We start from the raw sequence: 26,057 nt of genomic DNA on the forward strand, positions 1-26,057 counted from the left end.
ACAGCCTCACATTTGAGAGCTAAGTTCAGGTAGTGCTGATGCAGCTGTGAACAAGACAGATGCTAAATTTAAATGCAGTAACAGATGCTGAGCAGCTCCGACAGGCCGCAGACCGTTGCAGCAAGCTCTTGTAATGTACTCCTCTTACGGTCTGAGTTGTTTAAGGAAACTGGAAAAGCATATGCATTTGGGACAGTTTCTCTTAGTAGTTATTTTTAGCATAAAACATATTTTTGCTTGTTAGTTGCCATGTAATCTGCATTGGGCAGAATGATTTAGGTTTCAAGCACTGATTGTCTACTGCATGAAAGCCATGCTTACAGATCACCAGTACAACTTGTTGAAACAAGTAAAATTATTAGTCAATTCATAAGTTTCTGCTTCTAAATAAAACTGAGTATCTTATTTGATTTTTACCCTCTGTTGACACTGGTGTTGCTGACCCATTTTTGGAAAATCACATGATCACAGTTGAAATCTTTAGAAATTTCTCAGGGATTTGGCAAGTCTGTCATTCTGTTCAAGTTTTCCAAGAATCAAAAGGTCTTAAGTTAAAAGTGATTTTGAAAATTTGAGTTTTTTCCTAAGCTAATATATGGATAAATAGGTTTTCCAGATAAAGTAATAGACTCCCAGTTAAATTTGAATTATGTAATCAAAAAATTGGTGATCAGTATAAATACCGTATTTTTCAGACTATAAGACACACGCTCCCGAATCTGGGAGGAAAAGGGGGTTTTGTCTTATAGTCTGAATGTAGCTGGCTCACTGTGGGGGCCTGGCAGTGGAGAGGGGTCACAGGAGGTAGGAGCAGGGCCATTGCTGCATTTTCCTCCCAAATTTGGGGGGGGGGGGCTGCATCTTATAGTCTGAAAAATGCAGTATGTCCCAAGTATTGCATGGGATGTAATTATACTACAAAATTTTTCATATATCAAATTCAAATTTAACTAGATATACTGTGTTTTTATTTGCTAATTCTAGCAGCTTTATATTAATAAAAAATTTTAAAGCACAGAAGAAATGAAGTGCAGAATAAATTTCTTTTAATGCCCTCTAGCTTCTCACATCCTACTATCAGTCTTTAGAAAGCTTGTAAAAATAACCCATGATTTCCTAACCACGCTCATATTAGTTTTACCTAACACAAACATTTCTGTCCTTTGTATATAAATACTAGAATTTTAATACATTGCCCTGGGTGTTTTTTCCCATTCAACAATGTATTTACACCATGCTTTTTTTTTTCAAGGCAGTATGGCAGATACGGGTAGTGTGAAAGAAGAATTAGTATGCTGTTTGAAATCAGACAGAGTTGGATTCCAATGTGGGTTCTCCAGCTTCCTGGCTAGATACGTGGTCTGAGTAAGGCCTCAGCCTCTCCTTTCCTCTGTTTTATTATCTGGAAAATGTGCCAGGCAGCAGAGGATATTGTGGAGAGCAAGATGGTCAAGGTTCCTGCACTCCTGGCGTAATGTGTGTGTGTAATGTGCCTGGCTCTGTTGTTCCTCATAGGTACTGAATTAACTAAGTCACTATTGATGTGTCTTATAGTTCTCAGTGCCATGGCTACTCAAACAGGTTCAGTTATAACTAGATAATGATACAGCTGCAAACACAAAACATTGAGAGTAGGTAGAAGAGAACTAGTATTTTCTTTGCTATTTAAATAAATATTCTTATTCTCATGTTGAGGGATTTTTACCTTGAAATGCAATAGCTATTTTGTTAATGTATTTTATTTATTTATTTAAATTTTTAAATTTATTTATCTTTAGAGGGGAAGGAAAGGAGAGAGGGAGAGAAATATCAATGTATGATTGCCTCTGCCGGGGACACACAATGTATCGTGTGTCCCCTGCCAGGAACTGGCCTGCAACCCAAGCATGTGCCCTGATTGGGAATTGAACTGCGATCCTCTGGTTCGCAGGCCTGTGCTCAATCCACTGAGCTCCACCAGCCAGGGCTTTAATGTATTTTAAATATTAGTATAAGGAGGCTTGTTTTTTCCTGGAATTTTTCTTAAAAAATTTGGATTTTAGGATCCTAGAAGCAGCAAGAGATAAGGGGACAGTCACCTACAAAGGAGTTCCCATAAGACTGTCAGCAAATTTCTCAAAAGAGACCTTACAGGCAAGAAGGGGCTAGAAAGAAGTATTGTAAGTTATGAAATCCAAAGACCTACAGCCAAGATTGCTTTATCCAGCAAAGCTTTCATTTAGAATGAAAGGACAGATAAAGTGCTTCTCAGATAAGATCAAATTTCAAGAAGTTCATCATCACCAAGCCCTTATTATATGAAATGTTAAAGTGACTTATCTAACAAAAAGAAGATGAAAAGGAACAGTGAAAGGACAGCAAACTCACAGTTATCAACAACCACACCTCAAACAAAAGCAAACCAAGAGGACAGCTAGATCAGGAGCAGAACCATAGAAATGAAGAACACATGGAGGGTTAGCAACAGGGGAGTGGAAGGAGGAGAAGAGGGGAGAAGGTACAGAAAATAGCATAGATAGTAGGTAGAAAATAGATAGGGGGAGGGCAAGAATAGTAGGGGAAATATAGAATCTAAAGTAGTTCAGACACGTCATAAACTAAAAGGGAGAATGGTGGGGGAGGGGGTGTGCAGGGTGGAGGGGAATGAAGGGAATAGAACAACTGTAATGGTATAACCAATAAAATATATTAAAAAAACAACTAGAACAGGAACAGAATCACAGAAATGGAGATCACATGGAGAGTTAGGGACAGGGGACTGGGAGGAGGAGGGGGGAAAGGGTACAGAGGATAAGTGGCATAGACGGTGGATAGAAAATAGGGGGAGGGCAAGAATAGTATGGGAAATGTAGAAGCTAAAGAACTTATGACACATGGACATGAACTAAAGGGAGGGAATGTGGGTGGGAGAAGGTATACAGGGTGAAGGGGAATGAGTAGGGGAATGGGATGATTGTAATAACATCATTAATAAAATATATTTAAAAGTTTAAAAAACTTGGATTTTAAAAGTGATTTGTTTAAACATATATGAACTTTGTATAAATGGTGAATATTATTGATCTTTGATATATCTACCATAGTTTCTAAAGTACTTAATTCAGACATGTTCATATCTTATATGGGTTGTTGGCTGTGTTGCATTGTTGACACTAGTCCATTTCAGATTTTATTCATTTTCATTCCTGGAATTTATTATTGTTATTGCGTATCAATAATTACTTTATTTTTAGTAGTTTATTTTTTTGGTATTTTTTCATTATTATTTATCCCCTTCCACTTCCACCACCTCCCCTCCCTGTACAACCACTACTGTTGTCCATATTCATGTGTCCTTTTTCCTTTTTGCTTGATCTCTCCACCCCTCAAGCCACGCCCCCAGCTGTCAGCCTACTCTCTGAGTCTGTCTCATAGTTCAGTTAGATTCCACATATGAGTGAAATCCTATGGTATTTGTCTTTCTCTGTCTTATTTCACTAGACTTTATATACAAGTCATCTTCCTCTTTCTTCCTGTAGTTTCTCCTTGTGTGGGGAAGGTCTACACAGTTTTGAACTTGGAAAGAGGAGAGAATGGTACCGTGAATCTTCTTCCTATCAAGAGACAGGGTATTGGAGAAGTTTAATTGTTAATTGACTCTGGAGCTAGAATGCCTGGGTTCACATTCTGGCTCCATCACTTACTAGTTGTATGACCTTGGGCAGGTTAATTAACCTTTCTGTGCCTTAGTTTCCTCAAGTGAGCGGATTAGGTGAGGATTAAATGATTTAATTGTATGATATGCTTTGTACAGTACCCAGCATGTGGTAGGTGCTGTTGTCATAACCTTCTGCTCCAGCATTAGTGTTGATTACTTTGTTATTGCGTCCATATCTCATTTCTTCTCTTTATTGCCTTTCTGGCTCAGCTTCCTCATGGCCCACATGAATCACTCAGAAAAACCCTCAGAACTTGGCATTCCGACCTGTATTGGATCTTTTTTAAGTCTTACTCATCATCTGTGACCCACTGTTATCACTCAGATACCCTTCTATTTCCATATAATGATACAGTGTTGGGATGCGTACTGAGGGAAGGGTGAGAAGGAGCATTTATGTCTGCCATTTAATGGGAATGAACTCCATATCTGCATCTCAAAAATTCTGTGTTTACATATGAGTTCCTTTATTTAGAATCCTTGAGACAGGGCTATAGGACATAGAAAGAGCCACATTTTTTTGAATCTCCTGTCTCTGCCATGGTAACTAATGGTAAAATCTGGAAAGCCACACACAAAGTTCCATGTATTTGCTTTAGGGACATCAGAGCAGAGAAGACAAACAAAATACTTTTTTATCACTGAAATCCAGAGAGTAGAGATTTCATCTGGGAGCTAATGTCAGTGGCTTGCAACTTGAGCCTTAAAAACAAAAACAAAAACCCCTTTATGATAACAAGACTTTATCTGAAAAAGATGAATTCTTTTTTCACATAACTGACTTGTAGGTGAACTCATGGACAGCAATGTTTTTCTTAGTTGGAATCTGCCTGTCCTATACTTTCTCTGTAGACTTTCTAAATCACTGGGCCTCTAAATTCAAAGGGTGCCCCCACTCCACCTCATGCTGATACAGCCCGTCTTTCTGAGTTAACATTTTATAAGGGAAAGAGAATAGCACCAAATTTTATTGTGTATACCAAGCACTCATGTATATAATTTTACCCTTTCTGAACTTTAAGAAATTTTCAAGTTCAGAAAAGATAGATAAGTGACTTAAACACATGTAGCTAGTAAGTGTTCAAGTTGAAATCATCAGAGTCCTTAATCCATGCTCTTTCGTTGCTACCATGCTTCCCCTTGGGCAGTTTAATTAAATATACCTACGTAGATCTGGGCTTCCTTATCTTGGTGTATCTCTAGTTTTTAATCGTCAGAAGTTAATACTTTTTTGAGAGGGGAAACCTAATTGTATGCTATTTTACAAAGGAATATTATAGTTTCCTTGTCAGTAAGAATAAAAATATGACTAGCTTATTTTTGAGCTCTCCCTGAGTTTTTCCCCATGAAACCATTAAGTGCCTGGTATTGGAATGCTCATCTATATGGTTTCAGCTTTAATCCTGAATATATATTTTATAGTTATGATTTATGCAGTGAGCTGGAAATTGGTGTATTTTATTTATCTCATTTATCATAATATATGCAATGAATAAATATGTTTTCTGGAAAACTAGAGTTCGATGGTAGGCCCCTTGTTCCAGGCCACACGGCTATGTAGGTTTCAGTTCCAGGTTGAGCCAGTGCCCTCCTGCTGTGACACCAGGGCGTGTTTTAAAACAAGTGCCAGTGGCTGGGCAAGTGCCATTTGACTGTTTGAAATGAAGTTGATGGTTTCAATGGTACATTTTAACTTGGGGAAAGGAAAGTCAGTAAGTATTGTTCTCTGCTGTTACCCAGAGCTAATTGCAGGCACTGATGGTCTCTGCATGTGTTCACATGTATCCCTCAATTCTTCCATTTTTTCCAAACGCATTTTCCTTTAAAAGAAATAACAGGAGGCAACTTCTTCCTTCTCAGGGAACTCCCCTGTCTCATCTTCCACATGGGAGTGACAATGTGGTTGTAGATTCTTTTCCTCCAGTGAAGGCATTATTGACTGACTGACTTCCTGATGACTCAGTTTTCTGCAAGACAAAGGGTAGACTTAACTGTGGAGACACTGTGCAAAATTGGTGGATGGCAAAGATTAAAGATGGATTAGTGATGTGAACATTGTCAGTGGAGAGCTGAATTCAGTACTTAAAACTATCTAGAAAGTATTGTCAGAGAAAGATGAGATCTGTGTGATTTGGAGCCTTTGAGAAGTTTGCGTTATCTTTTTTCTTTATTTTTTTATGGGAAAGAAGAGAATGTTATAGCCAGGAGAGTATTTTGAAAACCTTGGAAGAATCCCTTTTTAATGTAGCAATGTTTTTATTCAGTTGTTTGTCCACGTTGACTGCATTACCTCCCAGTGGCTGGTGTACTGCTTTGCTGTCGAAGTCTGTTTCTGATTGGTATGGCTGTGCTGTCTCCATAGTTACACTGTGAACTTTCAAGGCCAGGATCACATCTTCTGCTTTTTACATTTTAAGTTTTTGCCCACGGAATTTCTTATGCAGAGTCAAGTTAACTTTTTACTCTGAGGGTAAGGATCTTTAAGTGAATACAAGGTTTTAATGAGCCGTGTTGAGGAGCTCTGAAAGAAATATTTTGGATGTGTCTGTAATTTTATTTTATGCCATTAACCTTATTTTGCAAGTATTACCTGCAAAATAAGATATTTTTGCCTATAAGGAAAACTATCTTTTAAGTCAACAAAATTTTAATGGCCAGAGGAATTATAGTAATATCAAGTGCTTTGTATAGTATATAATTTCAGAATATAATTTTAAAGTTCTGATAAAATATGACTTTTATTTTTTCCCCAGAGTTCCATTTTGGTTGCTGTTTATAGAGAAGTACACTGAACATTGAAAAAAACATGTTAGACACTATAGGTAAGACCTATTACTTTCTGACTATTTTTAATAAGAATTGAAAGTCCTTCCAGTGGAATCTTTGAAATACGGTATGTTCCAAGTAGCAGGAGTCTATTGTAGCTTAGTTTTTTAAAGTTTTTATCCACTAGCATTAAACTAAGGTGATGTGTTTCTACATTTGTACAATTTCATCTGAAGTGTTATAAAAATATCATTTATAATCAAAAGTTAAAAGCATATGCAATATTTTACTAATTATGGGTTTTATCCTTAAATGTAAACCCAGTTCTTATGTACGAACCTAATGGTGGCTTTTTATTCTGAGATATCATGGGAAATAGGACCCAGGATAAAGTTTTCATCTGTATCTTTATTATAATTTGCTTTTAAATTTCTGCATATGAGTAAATATAGTTTAAATTTGTGTGTGTTTGTGAACTCATGGTCAACATTAATTCATGTCCAATTTCTTTGTAATTCCACATTTAATATTATAGAAAGTGCCTCTGGTGATAATTAATTCTCATTGTTTTTAAGTACTATGATATGGCAAATATACTTTAATATATATATATATAATATATAATCTGTCAGGGCATGTAACTGAACAGGCTCCATTTAAAAAGTAAATTTGGCCTCACGTCTAAGCAAGAGAGACAGCAGAGGCGGGAGTGAGTCGGTGTGTGTGTGCTTGCACATACATGTGCTTAGGGAGATGCTTTTAATTATTTTGGGTAGAAATTCATTATCCTGTGGAACAGGTAACATGCTGGGGTTATTACTACTATATTATTATATATTTTGCAGAGTTGTGTCTGTCTGGTACAGTAAGTGTAGTCAATTAATATTTGAATTATTATAATTATAAATTATTATATATGTAAATATGCTGTTTACATTTGGGGGGAAACTAAAAGTATTAAAAAGTTGTGTTTTTGAAGTGATATATGTATTACTGTGATGTATTTTCAAGTAAATTCTCACATACAAGATGATTTTCTTTTCAGTATATGGCATTGCCATATTTTGGATGTTATGACTATCCACATTCACTTATATTTGAGTTATATTTCTACTATTTCTTACATGTAAATATTTTTAACAGGTGAAAATGTCAGCATTTGCAAGAATACTGAACATTTAGTCTTCAATAGATTTTATTAAAGTAGAAATAGCTGGGATTAGAGCTCAAATATACTTTATCTGAATTAGTTTCTGCACTTTAAAATTAATTGCATGTATCATACACTATAATCAGTTTCCTGCTTTCAAACAAACTTTCTTACAAGAAATTTCAAGTTTGAGGGACATATTTATAGTGACATATTTCGGTCCCTCCGTTTCTTTTCCTGTCAGTTTTATGCTTTCCAAAAGAAAGAGTGATAGGATTTCTATAAGCATGGGTTGGTGATGTATGTCTTTGAATCCCGTTACTGATTGATGCTGCCCTTTGCTATAGACAAAAACCGGGCCCTGCAGGCCGCAGAGCGCTTGCAAGCCAAGCTGCGAGAACGTGGGGATGTGGCCAATGAAGACAGACTGAACCTTCTCAAGTCAGTCTTGCAGAGCCCACTCTTCAGTCAGATTCTGAGCCTTCAGACTTCTGTGCAGCAGCTGAAAGACCAGGTAGGACATCACTCCCCCAAAGCAGGCATTCACAGCTTGGCAGAGATCTTGTGAAAGGCTGGCGTTTTTCTGAAAGCCTGATTTTTGTATGTGTTAATGAATAGTTAATGAAGTCATTTAAACCTCCAAAGGAGACATTCAGATTCACTGTGGCTTCTTCCCCCCTAGTTATTTTTGTAATGGTTGTTGCTGTATATTGAAGATGACATTGTGTTGAAGGTTGTGTGAATACTAAGGAAAGAGCCCCTACAGGAGAAAGGGATAATAAAATATGTTTAGAGAGGGTGGCTATGGACTTGGTTTCCATCATCAGCAAAGCTCATTGTTCATGTGATCTTGCTCATTCAGATTCAGACATTCAGTATACTTAAAAGATTTCAGATAAGCCTGGATTTGCATGTGTAATCATCTGTGAAGAAGGGAAATCACCTCCATTTTAACAGTAAAAGGAATAATTACACTGTCATCAGTTAGAGGAATTGCAGTTCTCACTTCTTAAAGGAGTGTAAGTAGCCATCCCTTCCATGACAGCATCAGATGGTGTTAAACATTAGAACTTCTAAATGTAACAGTTTTCTCAGTAAAAATCAGGAGCATTAAAAAGCCCTAGCATTTATATTAAAACTGAAATATATTACAATGACAGAATGAAAATTGAAGTCAGTTCTTTGAATTTACTAATTAAATCACCATTTCTCAGTTTAAAAAAAATATTTAAGTGACTTTTTTTTTTGTCCTCACTCGACATTCTCTCATTGCGTTTAGAAAGACAGGAAGGGGAGAGAGAAACAGATGCCAGAAAAAAAGCACTGACTGGTTGCCTCCTGTTTGTGCCCAGATGGGGGATTGACCCTGCAGCCCAAGTATGTGCCCTGACCAGAAGTCTAACCCACAGCCTTATGGTTATGGGATGATGATGCTCCAACCAACTGAGCCACACTGACCAGGGCAAAAAAAACTTTATTAAATAGTTGTTACCCTCACAAGGTTGGAAGTCAGTCTATGCCTTCAGTCCAGGTTAATTCTCATTCTAGTATTTTTAGCATTAATTTAATGGTACTGGATGACTTGTTAGCACATATTCTGTATTAAAATGTTAAAAATGAAACTTAAGGCTAGTTTTTAATTCAATGAAAGAACAGCTCCAACTAAAAATACTTCAAATGTGTGCCAAGTGCAAAAAATATAGTAGCAATGTCATGAAACTTCTTAATCTAGATAAGTTGGTAGCCAAAAAAAATAAACTAAGAAGAATCTTTAAAAATATTTTTCTCTAGTGAATTCTACTTAATAATTTTTAAAATTATCATCATGAATTATGAAAAAGAGGTGCTTCATTATATGTAGTTTTATTTGTCCCCATTGCAAGTTATTGAAAACATTGGTTTTAGACGCTCATTTCCAGAATGGATGGGCAAGATTTTGGAGAGACCAATATTGTGAATATAAATGTGATTATGATATGAAAAACTAGTTTTTCAGAGGATGTGAAGTTGAGCAGGTGCCTTCTCCCCTTGTTGTATTATGAGGCTATGATTAGAATGAGAGAAAAAGCTGGAACAAAAAGTACTGGTAAGTACATCAGGAAACACCACTAGTCCAATGAGATAACTATAAAAGTGACCCCGTGCGGTCTGCCTGAGGTAAGTGGAGTAGCATTCGCACCTGCCAAGGCCGCCCAAGGGAGGGGTAGAGGGGCCTACCTGTTGCTGAGCTGGTTTTGCCATGTCCAAGTAGGAAATGGCTCCCAAACTGTCTCAGCCCCATGGGATTGAGCCGCAACATCCTTAGAAATCTGTGAAGCACGATATCATTGTATGTCACCCTCTGTGACTAGGTACGGTGTGGTGTTGTTTTTGTATTAATGATAGACACTGATATATTTTAGGACTAAATAAGCTGTGAGGTGGTGAATTCCATAGACATGTCTCACATGCCTTTGGACTTTTTTCTCTTAGGTCACCTGTTCAGGTACTGAAAGGGTCCAAGGAAACCCTGTGACCCACACCTGCTTATCATGACCACTAAAGGAGGACGAGTGACTAGAACTAGATCTCAGTTTTCCTGGCCCTGCCAGGCGCCGCCCTTGCCCATTTTCGACTCTGCAGCCCATCTCTCATAACTTTTTCCCACAAAGGCAGAAACTTGGTCCTTAGCTGATAAAAGTTTAATTTCTATTAAAACAACTCAGGTGGTTTTTAACCTCCTGAGGTTACAACCTCAGGAGAGGTGACAGCCTCTCAGTTGTTTTCATTCTTTGCTTTAGTCTCCATTCTTTACTCATTTAATTTCATTCATTTATTGAACCAGATTTTTGCCTTGTGTGAGACTAAAGTACAATTTCAGAAACTTGTATTAATTAAAGTTTAAACACAAATATTCCAAAGTTTGTTAGACTTAATTTCTCTATATAGTTTACCAACTGCTAATTTATAGTTTAATATTTAATTAATGCACCTGAGGAATGAAATATTTTGTGCTTTTAAACCAATAACTACAGGTCTGATCAACAGTGGCTAGCTTTTGTTTACTACCTTATATCTAGATTATGTTTTCAGATGTAGAATTTTATATGCACAGTAGGTGCTAGTTACTGTCTCCATCTTTGTTAGCATTCTTGGTATATTTGGCCCCTCGGATTTTTTTCCACCATAATTCTGTCTTTTAAAAAGCAAAGGGAGAGAATAATTGAAAAGCTCAAGGTATATGCAGCATATTTGGGAACATGATCATATAGTTGCTTTAATGACAGATGCTGACATGCCATGTTGAATTAAGCCTACTATTTTTTCCCCTCAGATCCTCCTCATTACATCTATTCAATAATGTTTAATTTTTCTAATTTGCTTCTTCAGTATGAAGACTGCTGTTAGATATCAAACTGTTTCCCTTTGGCAAATTAAACACTTGACAGGTGTGTAACTGAGAGGGCAAAGAAAAGCCATGCCCTGAAGGGATGTGCTATTTAAATATTGTCAGAAATATTAACAGGACTGAGAGTGTAATTGATGCCTCTGTTTTACTCTGCCGCATTGTGCATTGTTCTAACCGCCAGCTAAAAGGAGGTGTGCTATTAAACCTGAATAATCTCTAAATAGCTCCAGTTGATTTTCTACTGCATGATTCCTGTTAAGTGCAGAGAAGGGAAAAAAAAAAGAAATGTGACTATGTGTCAATGATCTGTCAAGTGCAAATTCTCCAGTAGTGTCCTCCCTGTCACCTAGCCATCACAGCTATGAACTGCAGGGCTCAATGCGTATTCATGACAAAAATCCAGCCTTTGAGGGGCAAATAAACATGTTAGCAGTCTGATAATAGAAACTTGTCAGCCATGAGGAAATTGGATTTGCATATTTATTCTATGACGCTTCTCCAGTCCTGTATTAGGTGTATGCTGCTTTCTTGATGATTTAATTGCCTTTGCCTTATGAATTGACCACAGGCACTAATGAAACATCATTTTACCCTGAGTCGGTTGTAAGAAAACTGTGGAGTAAAATTAATTATTTCATTAGAAGTTTGTTAAATATTATTACCAAACTTCTCTCTCTTGTATTTGTATTGCTGGTCTTCCTTCCCTCCTTCCCTCCTTCCCTCCTTTCCTTTCTCTCTCTCTCTTTCTCTCTCTCTCTCTCTCTTTCTCTCTCTCTCTCTCTTTCGTAAGGATTGGCAACAGAGATCAATTCTAAGATTGAAGAAAAGATGTGGGTGATTCAGGTTACAAAAACTGCTAATATGGGAAACAAGCCCTGAGGCACAATATTCAGAGCACTCTCCTTGTAGTGATTTCCAGATTTTTGGTGTTACACTCTTTTTTTGTTGTTGTTTTTACTTGATATTTCCAGGTTCCTAATTCATTCAGCTTTCTCCCAGAAGAGTGTCGATACACACACACACAACGCACACACGTATGTCATCTAGATGCATGCGTTACATACACACAAAATTAAGTCAGATTTTTTTAATGTTTTCCTTGTAAATTTTGACATTTCTTGAAATAATTGGAGAGATACTTATTTAACATAAAACCAAATTGAAAATTACTTCAAGGTCATCAAGTTGTGTTGATGAATATTATATATTTTATTTTTACTTTTGAAATACAGTCTTCATAGTATGAAATTTTGATTTATATATCTGCTTATAAGTTTTACGCTAGGTTTCTAAGTTTAACCTGAGTTTGGTTTATATTCCTGTGTCGCTAAGTGTTACTGTTCACATTCCAAAAAGTATTTGACACAACCTCTTATGGCAAAATATGTTGATTCATAGTTGATTCAAAGATAAATCTAAACAAATATCAAAGAAAAATATAAGAACTATATTTTTCCAGCACCTTGGGTTACTAAAATTAATTGTATCATTTAATTTTCATTACCCCTGTGCAACAGCAAGACAACAGCAGAAAAACTGGGGATTATGTGTTGCTCACTGTGGGACATCACTCAGTGAGCCGGATTTTCGCTTGGCAGTGATTGGAGGGTTGTATCACGGATGCTTCATAAAAGCAGGCTCACAATCATTTATTAATAAAACTTTACTGAACACCTAAAATCAATAAAAATGCAATGAATAAATAAGATAGAGGTTCTCACTATCTGAAGGGGGAAATGGAACATATATAAGCTTCTGTAATTAAATAGAAAAACAAGAAGGTGGATGGTATGAGAGGAAGGAAGTACTAACTTGGACTAGAAGAAAAGCTCACACTGGAGATAACATGGGTCTTGAAAAATGGTTAAGACTTTTCTGCAGGGGTGGGGGAAGCAATTTCGAGCAGTGGGAGCAGCGTGTACATGGGTACAGAACAGTTCTCAGCTGGGTGTGATTTTGCATTCTCCTGTCCTAGGAGGCATTTGGCAATGTCTGGAGACACGCTCAATTGTCTTAGTTTGGGGTGGGAGAGGGCATGCCGCTGATGTATAACAGGTAGAGGCCGGCCAGGGTTGCTGCTAAACAGCCTCAGTGCGCAGAGCAACCCTCCAAAACAATTAATTGGGTTTATAAAGTATGCACTGAGCATCTATGAAATAGTCACTTATAGACCTGTGTTATCAGAGAAATGGAATGTATACAGGCTGTTCATAAGAGAGAGCACTTTCAAGCCAGATTGCGAAGTATTTAGTAATTTAGAGGTTTTTTTAAAATCATTTGCTCAATAAATTTTTAAATTTCTCCACATTAAAAATTGTAGTAAAAAGATATAACATAAAACCAAGGGAAGAGCTTTAATGACAATTTGATAGGTAAGACCTTCAATTATAATTGTAAATATATGAATTACTCTTCTGAGAAATGCTTCTTTCATATTTCTAACAATGAAATATACTAAGAATACACAGTAAGAATACATCACATTCAGACTTACAAAAGTGATGGTTTTTCTTCCAGAGGGTACATGAGGAAATGTACAACCTGTATTTTTTTCCCAATACTTTGTCTTAAAACAGGAGCTAATTTTAGAAAACCTAGAGAAATAGTTCATGTGCATTTCAGAGGGTCCCTTGCAAATGTCTGGTGTCGGCTGGGGGTGCTATTCCGGGGCAGCCCTCAGGGCCACCATCAGTAGGTGGGTATTTGCAGACTGCCAGATTGAGTTTACGGACCGAGTGGTGAGGTATTCTGCTTTTAAGCAGTAGCATCAGTAACTGATAATTTCTTACATTTTTATTTTTAAGATCAATGGAAAGATGAGAATTATTTATTGATTTTATTGGGCTAACAATACTAAAATTATATGTTTAACATATACAGTTCTATTTCAACATAATACAACATCCGTATATTGTAGTGTGTGTTTACCACCCCAAGTCAAGTTTCCTTCCATCACCATTCGTCCTTCCTTTACTCTTCTACCTCCCCCCGCCCACTGCCCTTTCCTCTCATATTCACTGTGTTGCTCTCTGTGTCTATGGTTTTTTTTTTCTTTCATTTTTTGGTTAATTCCTTCATGTTTTCCACACAGCCTCGCAACCACCCTCCTCGCTGATAGCCATCAATCAGTCCTCTATGTATGCTTGTTTGTTTTCTTTGTTAGTTTGTTTTGTTTATTATATTCCCCATATGAATGCAATCATAAGGCCCATCATAAGGTTGTCTTATTTTGACTGGCTTGCTAACATAAAGTTCTTCAGGCCCATCCATACTATTGCAAAGGGTAAGATTATTCCTCCGCCTCCCTCCTCCTCCCTCTTTCCTCTTATTACCACTGAGTAGTAGTCTTCTTTTTTTTCTCTTTAATATATTTTGTTGATTATGCCATTACAGTTGTCCCATTTCCCCCCCTTATTCCCCTCCACCCTGCACATACCCCTCCCCCACCATTCCCCCCCTTTAGCTTATGTCCATGTGTCACAAGTTCTTTAGGTTCTATATTTCCCATACTATTCTTGCCCTTCCCCCTGGTTATTTTCTACCTACCGTCTATGCTACTTATTCTCTGTACCTTCTCCCCCCTTCTGCTCCTCCCACTCCCCTGTTGCTAACCCTCCATGTGATCTCCATTTCTATGATTCCGCTCCTGATCTAGCTGTCCTCTTGGTTTGCTTTTGTTTTAGGTGTGGTTGTTAGTAACTGTGAGTTTGCTGTCCTTTCAGTGTTCATATTTTTTATCTTCTTTTTCTTAGATAAGTCCCTTTAACATTTCATATAAGAAGGGCTTGGTGATGATGAACTCCTTGAACTTGACCTTATCTGAGAAGCACTTTATCTGCCCTTCCATTCTAAATGACAGCTTTGCTGGATAGAGCAATCTTGTCTGTAGGTCTTTGGATTTCATGACTTGGAATACTTCTTTCCAGCCCCTTCTTGCCTGTAAGGTCTCTTTTGAGAAATCCGCTGACAGTCTGATGGGAACTCCTTTGTAGGTAACTGTCTTCTTTTCTCTTGCTGCTTCTAGGATTCTCTCCTTCATTTTTAATCTTGGCTAATGTAATTATGATGGGCCTTTGTGTGTTCCTCCTTGGGTCCAACTTCTTTGGGACTCTCTGAGCTTCCTGGATTTCTTGGAAGTCTATTTCCTTTGCCAGATTGGGGAAGTTCTCCTTTATTATTTATTCCAGTGAGTTTTCCACTTGTTGCTATTCCTCTTCCCCTTCTGGTACCCCTATAATTCAGATGTTGGAATGTTTATTTTTTATTTATTTATTTATTTTTATTTTATTTATTTATCTTTAGAGGGGAAGGGAAGGGGAGAGAGAGAGAAACATCAATGCACGGCTGCCTCTCGTGAGTCCCCTGCCGAGACCTGGGAACTGGCCTGCAACCCAGGCATGTGCCCTTGACTGGGAATCAAACCGCGATCGTGTGGTTCGCAGGCCTGCACTCAATCCACTGAGCTATACTAGCCAGGGCAGATGTTGGAATGTTTAAAGATGTCCTGGAAGTTCCCAAGCCTCTCCTCACTTACCACTGTGTAAATTTTTATGGCCCAGTAGTATTTCATTGTGTAAATGTACCACAGATTTTTTTATCCACTCATCTGTTGATGGGCACTTGAGCTACTTCCAAATCTTTGCCATTGTAAATTATGCTGCAATGAACATAAAATTGCATATATCCTTTCAAATTAATGTTTCAGGGTTTTTTTTTTTTCAGATATATTCCTAGAAGCGGAAGTACTGGCTCATAGGGCAATTCCATTTTTAGTTTTCTGAGGAAATTCCTTATTGTTTTCCACAGTGGCTGACTGGTCTCCATTTCACCAATATGAACTGGGGGTCCCTTTTCTCCACAACCTCTCCAGCACTTGTTGTTTGTTGACTTATTCATGATGGCTATTCTGACAGGTGTGAGGTATTATTGTGCTTTTAATTTGCATTTCTCTGATGATTTGTGATGTTGAGCATTTTTTCACATGTGTATTGGCCATCTGTATGTCCTCTTTGGAGAAGTGTCTATTGGATCCTTTGCCCATTTTTTAATTGGATTGTTTATTTTTTCTTTGCATCTACATGAAATTAAATGTCTTCTTCTATTCCTTTGCTTTTGGAAAGGTGAGAATGTGTATGGAAAGATGAGAATTTTGATAAGTGAGCATTTTGTTGCCTTGTTTTGAGTTTTGTTACCAGAAAAATACTGTTTTGTGCAATTCCTGTCCCCAAGAACAGAGAAGGCTATTTCCTCAGGTTTATTTTATTACTTATATAAGTGAAAAAAATGACCTTTCACTCTGTGGCTTCTAATTTGAGACCTAAGGAAGGTCTCTAATTTGAGACGAAAGGAAGATGATTCATCTGTAGGCTTGCAATCAGTAAAGGGGAAATGACTCCTGTCTCTCAAGAATGCATAAGTTAAATTATGACTTGGTGTCACTAGGGAAGGGGAGAAAAAGAAGGAAAATATGCCTTATTCCTGTTAACAGAAATTATCTAAGAATGGACTGGCGCTTTTACCTGTGTATATTGCTTGTGAAGATGAAGAAAGGTTTTCCTTATCCCTGAAGTGCTTTGGCTGTTACGGTAGAGCATTGCAGCCATGGACCAGAAAAGAGCCTGTTTCTTGAGACTTTAATGTACATTGTCTAGAAGTTTCAAGAAGAGGAGTGATTCTTATGTTTTTACATTTACCATAAAGTTTATTTACTGTATGAATTTCAAATATTTTATTTTTGGTACAATAACAGCTTTTAAATGTTTGTTCCTTTAACCAAAAGTTTGTAAATACAGAACCTTTGAAAGGACTAAAATTCTTGTTTTATCCTGGGCAAGAAGGCACTGTTCGTGCTTTTTATACAGGGCTGGATTAAAATGCAACACCATCTTGCTATTGGGTATGCATGTGTGTCTGAAACAGCAAGTGGTGCTAATTGTGTGGTATCTTTGTGACAAAGTTAAATGATCTTTGGAGGAAAAAATGTGAAATTTGCTGAGCATAACTCAAATAAATTTTTAACCCAAGTAATAGGAACAGTCGTTTTACATTTGAAGCTTTAGTGACAACAACGTTCACCTTTAAGAAATCCCTGTGTACTATGCGAGCTCTGTCTCATTTAACTGTCCATCAGCTGAGAGGAAGGTGGGGTCCTGAGGAAATTGGGGTTTACCGAAGTTATGTAACTCATTTTAGGCTACAGATTATTCATTGGTAGATTTAAGAAGAGAGTCTAAGTCTGTCTGACCCCAAAGCCAGTGTTTTTATTTTAATTTATACTGTTTCTAAACCCTTAGTTCTCTAATATAAAGGAACAAATGCATTGGAAAAAAGAGTTAATAGTATTCCTAAATAGAAATGCACATAAACAAAATATTTTGGAAACTCAAATTTATTGTCATTTCTCTTAAATTCTGCCCCTAAATTTTAACCAAAGGGCCCTTAAAATATAAACTAGAACTTTCATTCCTTTTTTATTTATAATTATACTTGATTTTAAAGTAAATATAGATAGTGGAATGAAAGGACAATATGACAAAGTAACATTAGTCTTCATGCATTTATTTTCATAAACAGTGGTGGACAAAAATAGGTTTATAGTTGTGATAATGTCAAAAATTAATAAAGCTATTGTCATAATCATGATCTGCGTGTCTTCTTCCATACAGTCAACTATTAACTGAGTTTTGCAGTCTTGTATTTATATTGTACTTTTCTGTAGGGTTTTGTTGTATTTTTATTTTTCTCTAAGCAGACTACTAACAGCGAATCAGTTTTATTTGTCTTCTAGAAATGTGGGACTGATAGGAGAAACAACTGAAAAAATTGTAACATGTTGTTTGTCTAAATTTTCATGTTCTGAATTACTATTTGTGTTGGCATTTAGAGTAGATTTACTTAATTTTGATATCTTCTCCCATTTGATATAGAAAATTTCAGCATCCTTTGATAAGAATATTTTTGGTTAAGCTACATTCTTTCAATGTTTTGCCTTGGAAGTTTTGCTAAGAAAGCACAGAAGTGTTGAGATTTAAATAGAGAAAAGACATTCTGCAAATGCACATCAACACACATGTCTAGATTGTGGTGTCTATGCTGTGCTCCACTTGCCATTTTTTTCTTAACAAGCATAAAAAACAGTTTAGGAATTAATTATATTTTAGATTTGCTTGAAATCCATTTACTACTTTGGGGGTAAAAACCATGTCATGTTCATCTTTGACTACTTATACCTAACATGATACTTTGCTCAAACTCATTAAATGATTGCTCAATTAATGAATACATGGATATTCTTAAATATCCAGAACTGTGATACATTAATTTATTTTCCTTATTAAATATCTAATTTTAATATATGTAAATGTGCCAAGTAACTGAAATTATGTTGAGAAAAGCTTTTCTCTTGGTAACCATGTTGATAAAATGTTCCTCCTACTCTTTCTCCACCTCCTCCTCCTTATCATCATCACAATGAACAGATACTGTATTTTTACTGTGTGTCAGGAACTATTCTGTACAGCACCCTACACTCCTTCTGCAGTCACCCTTCCTTTCTTCATGTCATGTGTTATGCATGTAAGTTCTTTGGCCACTCCATTTTCTGTACTTGCTCTTAGCATTCCCATGACTATTCTGTAACTACCAATTTGTACTTCTTAAACCCTTCACCTTTCCTCCCATTACCCGGATGTCCCTCCCCACTGGCCAAGATCCCAAAGTTCTCCATACCTGTGATTGTGTTTCTGTTCTACTTGTTTGCTTAGTTTGTTTTTTAAATTTAATTGTCAATGCCCCTAGCTGGTATAGCTCAGTGGATCGATTACAGGCCTACAAAGCAAAGGTTCCCAGGTTTGATTCCCAGTCTAGGGCACATGCCTGGGTTGCGGGCCAGGTCCCCAGTTAGTGGAATGCAGGAGGCAACCACACATGGATGCTTCTCTCCCTCTCTCTTTTCCTTCCTCTCTCTCTAAAAAATAAAATAAATTAAAAAATCTTTAAAAAAATTTAATTGTCAATGATTATATATTTATTGTCATTTTAATGTTCATAGTTTTATATTTTTCTTAAATAAGTCCTTTTAATATTTCATATAATGATGGTTTGGTGATAATGAACTCCTTTAGCTTTACATTGTCTGGAAAGCACTTTATCTGCCTTTCCATTCTAAATGATAGCTTTGCTGGATAAAGTAATCTTGGATCTTGGTCCTTTTGAGAAATCAGCTGACATGCTTGTAGAAACTCTTTTGTATGTAACTATGTGTTTTATTTTTAAAACTCTCTCTTTGCCTTTAACCTGTGGCATTTTAATTATGATATGTCTTGGTGATGTCCTCTTTGCATCCATCTTTTTGGAACTATCTGTGCTTACTGGACATGTATGTCTGTTTTCCTTACCAAATTAGGGAAGTTTTCTTTTGTTGTTTTTCAAATAGGTTTCCAATTTCTTGTTCTTTCTCTTCTCCTTCTGGCTCACCTATAATGCACACATTGGCACCTAGCAGACAGTTACAGATCAAATTGGAGTACCACCCAACCACTTCCACAAGCTAGAGGGAGGTGGTCGCTGGCCAGGTGTCGCAGCTACTCCTACCTGCTTTCTACCCTTGGTAAATACCTCTTACTGACCTGCTGACAGCCATGAAGGCTCATCTACAAGAGGAGGGAGTATTCAGCCCACATGGAGGGTGCAGCTTGAGTACCCAGCTTGGTGGGTAGGGGAGCTTGTGCAAGTGGACCCTACAGGACACCTGCTACAGTAGGCCACACTACCAAGACACAGAGTCAAAGCAGTGGTATGTATCCATGGGAACAAAAACAGGGAGACTGCCAAAATGAGGAGACAAAGAAATATGGCCCAAATGAAAAACAGAACAAAAGTCCAGAGAAATGACTAAACAAAATGGAGATTAGCTATCAGATACAAAGTTCAAAATTCTGTTTATATGGATGCTCAAGGAATTCAGTGGGTGCTTCAATAGCATAAAAATGATCCTTTGAGAAGTGAAGAAGATGCTCAGTGAAATAAAGAACATTTTACAGGGAATCAGCAGTGGAGTGGATGAAGCTAAGAATCAAATGAATGATTTAGAATATAAGGAGGAAAAAGACATCCAACCAGTAAAAGAAGAAGAAAAAAGAATCCAAAAAATCAAGGATAGTTAGGGAGTCTCTGTGACAACTTCAAGTGTTCCAATATTTGTATCATAACAGTATAGCCTTTTTAGATATTTGTGGATATCCTTCTTTGATACAGCACACAACTCTTTGTAGTTTCTCAAAAATAAGTTACAATGTAGAATCTGAAACCAAGCCCATGAAAATTTTGTATTTAGTTACAGTAAAATGTGTCCCTCTTACTTTTTGAATTTTTTAAGTCTGTGCATAATTTTGCATCATCTTGGTAATCTGAAAAGTGGAAAAATTACATTTTTCTTATATAATATAAAAAAATAGACTTGGTAGGATAGCTTCCCCCTTTTTTTCAAGTCCTTAAACCATGGAAAGTTGTCAAGCTTAAGGTTGCAGTTTTAAGTTTCAAAACTCTGTCACTTGAAAGCTCAAATTTTATTATTGGCAACAGTTGCTGTCGGGACTTCACTTTCTGGAAGTGACAGGATTACTGTTTTTTTCCTTCAAGAAATTATCTGCCATATACATACCTAAGTCTGTATAATCACTTTTTGATATTCAGTAATTTTTCATGTAGTATGCTCATGAAAAAAGTAGCTAGTTCAGCCTGCAACTCAAACAACCGTGCCTTTCCTTTAAACAAGTTTTATTTTTTATGCAGTGTAAGTGCTTAAAAAGACATGCTGTACACTCAAGAGTCAAGGTTGAAAAATGTCAATAGTTTTACTATTTCATCAAGAACTTTTAAAGTGATTCAGTGGATGGAGAAGTAGGCTGTTGCTCTTGATGAGAGGAGCTGAAAAGAATGTTGTCTTTTTCTTTATCAGCCTACCACAGACACCTCCCAAACAATGAGGCTAATAAAAAATAAAGGTATTATCAAAGTAGATCAAACAGTACAACAAAGAAACCATTTTTTTTTGAAATTTGTAGAACTGGAATCTTAGTAGAAGGTCTTGGGATAGGTTGAATTATCCTGTTATATTTTACTTCACAATAGGAAGTAACTTTTTGTAACAGTAAGCTTGAAATTCTTTTTCTGTAACAATGTAAAGTGAAATGTAACTATGACTGCTTTAAATTCAAGTTATTTTCTAGTCTTTACCCAAGTGTTCATGTATGTTTTACAAAATTGGTGGTGGAGTGACATCTGAATCTTTTTCATATGAAGTATTTCTCAATATTTTAGTTGAATTTAGACCTTCCTTAAAAATTAGTTTATAAAGTATGCATGGAGAACTCTGCATGAACTCAACATTTTAGTGAGTATGAACTGTGGCTTGTTTTTAATCAATATATTTTAAGATGGAATTTCAAGAAGAAATAAAATCTTTTTAGATGCAGCTTTGTTGGGAAACTAGAACATTATAAAATAGCATAACCTGCTACTCGGCCTTTCACTTAAGTTGAGGACATTGTATAGAAGTACAAAGTCTCGTACTTGAGCTTGTCATTTAATAAACTATAGCAGTCAGCTTTGCTGTGGTAGATGTTGATCATCTACGTATACTGCTCTAAATACTAAAAGGGAGAAGACAAGAATTGTACATAATCTTTCATTCATTTCTGTTTTTAAGTGTTTAAGTGTTCTTGGCTTTTCATCTTGAGTCTCGTGGTTGATAGTCTGTCCTTTTTAGCACAGGGGAATTTTAAGACCAGTAATAGCCTGAAACTGTGGACTTGTGTATACAGAGGGGCAGCAGCCAAAAATTTGCATTTCGGTTACTCAGAATGACTCCTTAAACATTCTTTTTTTTATGATTTGTAAAACAGTTGGTTAAGGAGTTATTTTCTAGAATCAGTCTCCTTATCTTTTAACTTTAGCAGCCACTAGTAGTCAATAGCTGCTTTAAAATATCTGCAAATTATCGTGGATTACAGGCCACCATATGCTTTGCTGTTCAATAGGCATAGCTATTCATAGAAAAGTATTCTGTCTTAGTAGGTTGGTGAACTAATCCTGGTGGAGTAATTTTATAGGATACCTAACATAGTAGTGACTGTGGAAAGCATAATCACCATCACCTAGAGCCCAATGTCTTGGATGTCCAAGGTGCTCAGTAAGTATTTGAATGAATGAAAGTAAGGTCTCATAATAAATGTAAAATTATGCTTATTTCATTTGGAAATGTCCTCCCTCCTTTTTATAACTTGCTGCTACATTTTGTATCTGGTTTAGTTTAGGAGCTGTGAGCTACTTTATGTCCAAAATGGTCTCGTCACATTAAGCTAATCCCCTTTGAACATGCAACTCAATTTTTTTAATTAGCTTTAAAAATAAGGATCATTAAATCAAAGTGCCACCATCAATTATTGTGCAAGGGTTTGCCTGTTCAATAATGCATCAGAGTTGTGCTCTAATCAGTATTTCACTGAAAGATTTATGGAAAAGGAGGCCTCCCTTGGTTCCAAACTTGAAATGCAGTTCTATTATGTATAAATTTTTTTTCTGTGATTGCTACCATTTTAGGTACTGTTTTTCATTGAATACTCTCAGCAGCTTATCCATCTCTCCATTTTATATTTGGGATCAGTTCCAGAGAGTGTTTTACAGCATTTTTGCAAATTCCTTTTTTTGTTGTTGTGCAAGAAAAAGAGACAAGGTGCAAATTAAAAAAAAAAAACAGTTTGCATTTCTGTGAGGTGCACCTGTTATGTCAGATTCCCCAGAGAGTGCCTCGTTTCTTATTTCTGATTATGTTAAGGAGTAATAAACAAACAAAACATGGGAAATTGAATTAGCATTATATGTTTGTGACATTTGTTTAAAGTCTATGAAACTAGGGTTGCCAAAGCAGTGGTCATTTTTCTTGCCTAATTCAACATAATATACGAGCTTCTAAATGATAAGAATGTAATATCCATAAAATGTGCATAGTGTTTGGATCATATTATTCTTATTGCTCTACTGAGCATTGAGAGGAGGTTGCACTAATCAAAACATAAGGAAATTCAGTTTGATCCTAAGCAGTCATCTCTGTAGACAATTGTATAAGTACTTTGGAAAGATTGATGTTAGCCATTAAAATAGAAGTAATGATATTAACTTCCTTTTCAATTAACAACCCAGAAGGGATAGATGAAATTTGAGAAGACAATATTTCAATATTTTGTAGCAAATTTAGTTAAGTGAATCTCTGTATCTGAAAAACTTGGTTAAGCTTAAGTGTATAGAGCACATTTATATTATCAAAATATTTTTTAAAATATTTAAGACATTGGCCTTTTTGAGTATTTTGGAATGACATTAATTTTATTAAAAAGGCATTATTGAAAAACATAAAAAGCAATTTGTAATTTTGAAATCTCTCAGATATGTCAGCCTAGTACCAGTGTGGGTCAAAATATGTTAGTATAAAAATATAACACAGTGTTTATTTTTTCTTCTTGTAATTTGGTCTATATTAAGTGACTACAAGTTTTAAAAATTCATAATCTTTAGAGGAGAAAAATTTAACACATCTTCATAGTATTCATCTTGACTGAGTACTTGTTAAAGGATTTATTCTGGGCATGGAAATAGGCCAGTTGAATCCATATGAAGCCTGTGGAGGGTCGTCCGTCACAATGTTAGAGTGAGCGTCACCTTCAGATAACTAGGCTTTGTATTCTTCGGCATTTAAGGTGAATGCCTGGTAATTGAACTTTAGATTCAGAGGGTCTGAATAGTTTGTAGAGACTGTTCTTACTTTTATAAACAGAGGTGCTTATATACCATCCATTGGAGTGCCCAGGTTCTGTGTTCTGATCATATCACTTATTTTGCAAACTTTTTAAAAAGTGAGAAGTAACGTACAGTAAAGAGCGAAGTTGTGTAGCTCAAGGTTTTTTGTTTTAATGAATTAAATTTACATATATAACCCTCCACCTAAATCAAAGTGTAGAAAGTTACCACTACTCCATAGTACTTTTGATATCTCCTCAGTCAGTCATAGCCCTCTACCCCGTGAGGATCACTATTTTTCCAGCCTGTTTGAGATATAATTGACGTATAACATTGTGCAAGTTTAAGGCACAGGTGACAAACACAAGGCCTGTGGGCCAGTCTAGCCCTCTGCCTTGTTTTATCCACCTGGCACCTTGTTTCTACCCAGTGGCAGCACCGAGCTGTGGCTTAACTGTTAGAGAGTAGTTACATTTATACAGTCCTAAAATTACATTTGGCCCTTTGAAGGCAACCACAGGGCTGATGTGGCCCCCAGTGAAAATGAGTTTGATACCCAGTTTAAGGTATAGGACATATATTTGATACATTGCTATGAAATGAATACCACAATTGGGTTAGTTAACACATCCATGAACTCGCATAATTACCTCTGTGTGTGTATGTGGTGAAAGCATTTAAGATCTATTCTCTTAGCAGCTTTCAAATATACAATACAGTACCATTAACTGTAGTCACCGTGATGTACATTAGATCCCAGTAACTTACTCATCCTGTACCTGGAAGTTTGTACCCCTGGACCACCATCTCTCCACGCTCCCCTTTCCTGAATCTCTGGCAACCACCCATCTGTTGTGTTTCAATGAGTTTGGCTTTTTTAGATTTCACATATAAGTCAGATCATATGATGTTCTGAGTTTTATACCATAAATAAATATCTGAATTTTATATAAATGCAACCTGAATATATACATTCTTTGTGTCTGGCTCCTTTTTCTTATTTAATATCTGTGACATTCACTTATATTATATGCAGTGGGAGTTCTTTTTCATTTTCATTGTATGAATATACTAGGATGTATTTGTCCATCGTTGGTTGATTGTAATTTTATTTTCTCTAGTTTTCAGCTACGATAAATAAAATGCCATGCATATGTCATTTGATGTTCGTCAGTGCGTTTCTCTTGGATATTTACTTAGAGTGAAATCTTTCCACCTTAAGGATATACAAGGTCTGTCCAGAAAAATCCAGCCATCGTTAATATAACAAGAGTGGTTTGCGAACTTGATGTAGCCTGGCGGCCAAGGAGAGTGGACTGGAGTGCACAGGTGTGAACAATGATGACTTCACTGTACTAAGTCAATGGGGGCATTAGACACTGTTTAGTGAGCATGTGTGCTCTGTGGCTATACCATTCAAAATGACTGACTAGAGCAACAAATCTGCATGAAATTTTGCATTCAGCTTGAACATTCCTCTGCAGAAACTATTCAGATGATTCAGGAGGTTTTCAGGGACGATGCAATGAGTGCAGCACAAATAAAAGTGTGGCACAAACGCTTCAAAGATGGTTAAGAATCTGTTGAAACTGATCCACATTCTGGAGGGTCTGCAATAAGCAGAACACCTGAGAATGCTGAACGTGTATGGGCTGCAATTAACAAAAACTGGTGACTGACTCTGCAGGACTAGAAGTTAATCTGGGGATTCCAAAAACTCCTGTGTCTGAGCTTTTGATGCAGTGACATGGCATGAAATGTGTCATGGCAACATTCATTCCCCAGCTTCTACTACCAGAGCAGAAGGAACATTGTGCTGCAGTTGCTAATGACTTGATTGAAACTGCTACCAACAAGCCAGATTTCCTCAAGAAGGTCATAACCAAAGATTAAGGGTGAATCTATAGCTATAATCCAGAAATGAAGGCCAGTTGTCCCAGCGGAAGTTGCCTGGGTTTCCTTGCCCGGAGAAGTTGTGGCAAAGTTGCAACAAGATCAAGATCATGTTAGATATGTGTTTTGATTGGGAAAGTGTTGTCCATCATGAGTACGCCCCTCTAGGCCAAACAGTTAATGAGGAGTACTACCTCAGTGTTCTTCACGGGTTGAGAAATATGATGGAAACAGCCACAGGTATGGGCACCTGGTGATTGGCAGTTTCATCACAACAACGTGCCTGCTCATGCATCATGTCTCATGCAGTTTATGGTAAAACATCAAATCACCCAGGTGACTTAGTGTGTTGCCACCCCTCAAGGCCA

The 26,057-nt window shown here is 36.7% G+C and overlaps 1 protein-coding gene across 6 annotated transcripts in view; it reads left to right on the forward strand.

The window, feature by feature from the left end:
* MPDZ (multiple PDZ domain crumbs cell polarity complex component) overlaps nt 1–26,057 on the forward strand; it is a 166,855-nt gene that overhangs the window by 26,602 nt on the left and 114,196 nt on the right. For 4 of the 6 annotated variants that reach the window (XM_037061961.1, XM_037061964.1, XM_037061966.1 and 1 more), the window contains exon 1: nt 7,942–8,127. In XM_037061961.1, coding sequence (XP_036917856.1) covers nt 7,942–8,127 — 186 coding nt within the window. Of the gene's footprint in view, nt 1–6,450; nt 6,520–7,941; nt 8,128–26,057 lie in introns of those variants that run through there. The other 2 variants (XM_037061962.1, XM_037061963.1) reach the window with 1 other exon arrangement.

Source organism: Sturnira hondurensis, unplaced genomic scaffold (assembly GCF_014824575.4).
Source record: "Sturnira hondurensis isolate 20B ecotype Veracruz unplaced genomic scaffold, ASM1482457v3 Scaffold0013559, whole genome shotgun sequence".
Taxonomy (NCBI): Eukaryota; Metazoa; Chordata; class Mammalia; order Chiroptera; family Phyllostomidae; genus Sturnira; species Sturnira hondurensis.